Source organism: Anolis sagrei, unplaced genomic scaffold (genome assembly GCF_037176765.1).
Source record: "Anolis sagrei isolate rAnoSag1 unplaced genomic scaffold, rAnoSag1.mat MAT_SCAFFOLD_27, whole genome shotgun sequence".
Lineage (NCBI taxonomy): Eukaryota > Metazoa > Chordata > Lepidosauria > Squamata > Dactyloidae > Anolis > Anolis sagrei.
The window spans coordinates 18977-25000 of record NW_027118839.1 but is presented as its reverse complement, the minus strand read 5'-3'; the positions used below and the strand labels follow the sequence as shown (position 1 = coordinate 25000).

Sequence of the window (6024 nt, the reverse complement as noted above, 5' to 3'; positions counted from 1 at the left end):
AAAAAACAGTAAAGCTGTGCGACTGGCTTGTTGTTGTTCATTCGTTCAGTTGTTTCCGACTCTTCGTGACTTCATGTACCAGCCCACGCCAGAGCTCCCTGTGGGTCGTCACCACCCCCAGCTCCTTCAAGGTCAATCCAGTCACTTCAAGGATACCATCCATCCATCTTGCCCTTGGTGATTGGCTAACAAGAAAAAAACAACAGCCAATCCATGTGATTGGCTGAAAAGGAAAAAAACAGTAAAGGTGTGTGATTGGCTGACAAGGAAAAACACAGCATGCAGTTGTCGTTGTCAATCACATCAGCCTTTTCCCACCCTAAATAATTACGAAGTATGTTACATTAAAGAAAGCACAAAACGCTTCAGAGGTTTCTGTTTTGTTTTGTAATGCTTTGGAGGGGGTTCCCATTTTGATTAATAATTCATAGATTTATGCAAATCTCTGAGACAATGAGACAACATAAGCAGGGCATCAATTGTGCAGAGTTTCAGAAAGGTTCATTCACCTAATGATTTTTAGGATTTTAAAAATCAATTTAAATTATTTTTCTAAAAATGACAAGATGCTGAAGGGAGGAGACTAGCTTTGCAGAAAGCTGTGTGATTGGCTGACAAGGAAAAAACAGCAAAGCCATGTGATGGGCTAACAAGGAAAAAAACAATAAAGCCATGTGATTGGCTTGTTGTTGTTCATTCGTTCAGTCGTTTCCGACTCTTCGTGACTTCATGGACCAGCCCACGCCAGAGCTCCCTGTGGGTCGTCACCACCCCCAACTCCTTCAAGGTCAATCCAGTCACTTCAAGGATACCATCCATCCACCTTGCCCTTGGTGATTGGCTAATATGAAAAAAAAAAAACAACCAATCCATGTGATTGGCTGAAAAGGAAAAAAACAGTAAAGCTGTGCGATTGGCTTGTTGTTGTTCATTCGTTCAGTTGTTTCCGACTCTTCGTGACTTCATGTACCAGCCCACGCCAGAGCTCCCTGTGGGTCATCACCACCCCCAGCTCCTTCAAGGTCAATCCAGTCACTTCAAGGATACCATCCATCCATCTTGCCCTTGGTGATTGGCTAACAAGGAAAAAACAGCCAAGCCATGTGATTGTCTGAAAAGGAAAAAAACAGTAAAGTAACAGTAACAGGAAACGGACCTCACCTCTGAGGATGCTTGCCATAGATGCAGGCGAAACGTCAGGAGAAATGCCTCTAGAACATGGCCATATAGCCCGAAAAAAACCCACAAGAACTGAGTGATTCCAGCCATGAAAGCCTTCGACAATACAGTAAAGCTGTGTGATTGGCTGACAAGGAAAAACACAGCATGCAGTTGTCATTGTCAATCACATCAGCCTTCTCCCATCCTAGATAATTACAAAGTATGTTACATTGAAGAAAGCACAGCTTAAAATGCTCCGAAATGTTTCAGAGGTTTCCGTTTTGTTTTGTAATGCTTTAGAGCAGGGGTTCTCAAACTTTTTAAACCGGGGGCCAGTTCACTGTCCCTCAGACCGTTGGAGGGCCGGACTATAGGTTTTTTTAAAAAAAAATCAATTAAAAATTCCTCTGCACATTGCACATATCTTATTTTGCTGTGTGGAAGGATCCTTAGAGGGTTTTTTTTCCTAGTCCTCTTGAAGCAGTAATTCCAGGAGCAGAGAATGGGAAATCTTCCTATTTCTAGTCTGAACAAAATCTGGCTACCAGTATTAAAAAAACTCTAAAATTATAACTGTAAAAAAATAACAATACTCAAACACAGGGGAACTACAGACAAGAAGCAATCAGGGCTAGTTAATCACCTCACCCTAAAAACTGTCAGGCTCTGAAATGGTAATCAAGGTGGCCAATTGAAACATTCATACCTACCTCCAACAGACAAGAGTTCTTTCTCCCACCCTGGATCTTCCACAATTATCCTAGTTAAAGGTTTTCCTCTGACATGAAGTCCAGTCGTGTCCGACTCTGAGGTGGTGCTCATCTGCATTTCTAAGTCGAAGAGCCGGCGTTGTCCGTAGACACCTCCAAGATCATGTGGCCAGCATGACTGCATGGAGCGCCGGGGCAGCCTCACTTGGCTGGCTCACGCTGCCCATCGGGCATGAGAGAGAGAGTGAGCCAGCCAAGGGAGGAGCAGCACCGCAAGGTGCTTTACGCGAGAGTAGACCGCACGGAGCAACTGCCCTTGGCTGGCTCACGCTGCTCATCGGCCCGATGGGCAGCGTGAACCTGCCAAGGGAGGAGCAGCACCGTGGGGTCTACTCTTGCCTAAAGCACCTCACGAGGTGCTTTACGCAAGAGTAGACCACGCAGAGCAGCTGCCCTTGGCTGGCTCACGCTGCTCATCGGGCTGACGGGCAGTGTGAGCCAGCCAGGGAAGGGGCACTTTGGGGGGGGGGGGCGCTCCTCCTCCGCGGGCCGGATAAGTAACAAAATGAAGTTCAACAGTGACAAATGCAAGATACTCCACTTTGGCAGAAAAAATGAAATGCAAAGATACAGAATGGGGGACAATGCCTGGCTCGAGAGCAGTACGTGTGAAAAAGATCTTGGAGTCCTCGTGGACAACAAGTTAAACATGAGCCAACAATGTGATGTGGCGGCAAAAAAAGCCAATGGGATTTTGGCCTGCATCAATAGGAGCATAGTGTCTAGATCTAAGGAAGTAATGCTACCCCTCTATTCTGCTTTGGTTAGACCACATCTGGAATATTGTGTCCAATTCTGGGCACCACAATTCAAGAGAGATATTGACAAGCTGGAATGTGTCCAGAGGAGGGCGACTAAAATGATCAAGGGTCTGGAGAACAAGCCCTATGAGGAGCGGCTTAGGGAACTGGGCATGTTTAGCCTGAAGAAGAGAAGGCTGAGAGGAGATATGATAGCCATGTATAAATATGTGAGAGGAAGCCACAGGGAGGAGGGAGCAAGCTTGTTTTCTGCTTCCTTGGAGACTAGGACGCGGAACAATGGCTTCAAACTACAAGAGAGGAGATTCCATCTGAACATGAGGAAGAACTTCCTGACTGTGAGAGCCGTTCAGCAGTGGAACTCTCTGCCCCGGAGTGTGGTGGAGGCTCCTTCTTTGGAAGCTTTTAAGCAGAGGCTGGATGGCCATTTGTCAGGGGTGATTTGAATGCAATATTCCTGCTTCTTGGCAGAATGGGGTTGGACTGGATGGCCCAGGAGGTCTCTTCCAACTCTTTGATTCTATGATTCTATGATTCTATGAAGTGCCCTTGGCGGGCCGGAAGTGGCCCGCGGGCCTTAGTTTGGGGACCCCTGCTTTAGAGGGAGGTCCCATTCTGATTAATAATTGGGAGATTTATACAAATATCTGAATTATGAAACAGACCCCTTTGTACCTTTGCACAGACCTACTGCCTCATTCTTTCTCTCCTTTGTGGTCTTTTCTCCATCCCAGGCTTCGGCATCACCAGCACCTTCTGGGACCGTCCTTTTCGGACGCTCATCCCGACAGAGACCTTTGGAAAACAAGACTAGCGCCCGCCTTTGCTCCTTCGCTTGCTGCTCTGTTGACTTTCGTTGCTTCTCCTCTCTCCAATGGGATTTGGTTGAAGGGCAACAAGGCTTGGACCCCAAAGGTGGACTCCTGCTCCCATTGGAGTTGGCCAAGTTACTCCTCTCTCTCGAGGAAACGGCTGCACTTCAGATCTCGGACTCTGGCAAGACTGTTGGGACTCATTGCCAAAAGGAACCGGCTTTGCCCCTTTCAATTGGGTGCGGTCAAGATATTTGGATGCACCCAAAGAGCCAAGCTTTTCAGTGCCTTTTCTATGTGTGCAAGGATGCTGCTGCTTTTGGAGCGATCTTCTCGGAGGACTCGCATCCCAAGGTTTAATCAAGGTGGCACAAAGACTTGTTCCTGCAGGTGAATTGTTTTGTTGTTGTTCTTGGTGATGGTGAAGGGTTGCACGATGGGAGCTCTTTAGATACCCTTCTGCACCAACAACAGGTTTGACCCATCACTGGCTCGGGTTTCCTTTCCAGGTGAATGCACCAGGGTTTATTCATTGAGATCTTCTCCAAATGGCCACATTTTCCATATATCAGGGTGTTGTTTTCGTCTGTTTTCACTGTCTGTTTTGGGTTTGCTATTCTGGAGAAGGATTGGGCGCAAAAACCTTAGAGGTCACAAAGTCCAGCTGCAATCTAACCAAAGATTTCCCATCAGTTTAAAACTAGTAGTTGCTCTTTCCTTGTGTTTTGTTCTCATCCGAGAATCTCCGGTCAGCCATGCGTCTACGCTGTAGGTTTAATGCAGTTTGAAGGTGCCATGGCTCGGTGCTGTGGAATCCTGGGAGTTTTGCAAGCTCTTGCATGCTAAGACAGTTCTATGCTAAGACAGTTCCTCACCAAACTACAACTCCCATAGGGTTGTTGTAGGTTTTTTCGGGCTATATGGCTATTTTCTATGCTAAGCCTTCTATGCTAAGACAGTTCCTCACCAAACTGCAACTCCCATAGGGTTGTTGTAGGTTTTTTCGGGCTATATGGCTATTTTCTATGCTAAGCCTTCTATGCTAAGACAGTTCCTCACCAAACTACAACTCCCATAGGGTTGTTGTAGGTTTTTTCGGGCTATATGGCTATTTTCTATGCTAAGCCTTCTATGCTAAGACAGTTCCTCGCCAAACTACAACTCCCATAGGGTTGTTGTAGGTTTTTTCGGGCTATATGGCTATTTTCTATGCTAAGCCTTCTATGCTAAGACAGTTCCTCGCCAAACTACAACTCCCATAGGGTTGTTGTAGGTTTTTTCGGGCCATATGGCTATTTTCTATGCTAAGCCTTCTATGCTAAGACAGTTCCTCACCAAACTACAACTCCCATAGGGTTGTTGTAGGTTTTTTCGGGCTATATGGCTATGTTCTAAGGCAGTGTTTCTCAACCTTCCTCATGCCGTGACCCCTTAATACAGTTCCTCATGTTGTGTTGACCCCCAACCATGACATTATTTTAGTTGTTACTTCATAACTGTAATTTTGCTAATGTTATGAATCGTAATGTAAATATTTGATATGCAGGATGTATTTTCATTCACTGGACCAAATTTGGCACAAATACCAGATACGCCCAAATTTGAATACTGGTGGGGTTGGGGGAGGGTATTGATTTTGTCATTTGGGAGTTATAATTGCTGGGATTTATAGTTCACCTACAATCAAAGAGCATTCTGAACTCCAAAAACAATGGAATTGAACCAAACTTGGCACACAGAAGTCCCAAGAGCAACAGAAAATACTGGAAGGTTTTGGTGGGCATTGACCTTGAGTTTGGGAGTTGTAGTTCGGCTACATCCAGAGACCACTTTGGACTCAAACAATGATGGATCAGGACCAAACTTGGCACAAATACTCAATATGCCCAAATGTGGACACTGGTAGAGTTTGTGGAAAATAGACCTTGACATTTGGGAGTTGTAGTTTCTGGGATTTATAATTCAGCTACAATCAAAGAGCAATCCGAACTCCATCAACAATAGAATTGGAGCAAACTTCCCACACAGAACCCCCATGACCAACAGAAAATACTGTGTTTTCTGATGATCTTTGGCGACCCTTCTGTCTCCCCCTTGAGACCCCCCCCTGGGGTCCCGACCCGCAGGTTGAGAAACACTGTTCTAAGGGCATATAGGAGAAAAACCTACACAACCAGTGATCAGCCATGAAAGCCTCGACAAAACATACAACACCCATCATCAAAAAGAACAAAACACCAATTACAACAAGCAACAACTACTAAGCCCCCATAAGCGATACCAGTCAATCCAGAAAAGAACCAAAATCCCCCAACCCAAAATACAAACTAACACCCACCACACAACTCCATCTATAAATCCAATCCACAAAAAAAAAAACACAGAAAAAAAACCAAAAAAACACAAAATATACAATACAAATACAAAAAACCAACAATTACTACACAAAAAATATAACCCCAATAAAAAAAACCGTAAAAACAAAAACAAACCAACCAATGATCAGAAAGCCTTCGACAA

General features: G+C 45.1%; 1 protein-coding gene across 1 annotated transcript in view; it reads left to right on the top strand.

Annotated features, from left to right (window-relative positions):
• LOC137095794 (fatty acid 2-hydroxylase-like) overlaps positions 1–5605 on the top strand; it is a gene marked incomplete at its 5' end in the record, with an annotated part of 22289 nt that extends 16684 nt beyond the window's left edge. The window contains one exon of the mRNA XM_067462545.1: positions 3427–5605. Within this exon, the coding sequence (XP_067318646.1) occupies positions 3427–3506 (80 nt within the window). The remainder of the gene's footprint in view (positions 1–3426) is intronic.
• Positions 5606–6024: the final 419 nt, after the last annotated feature.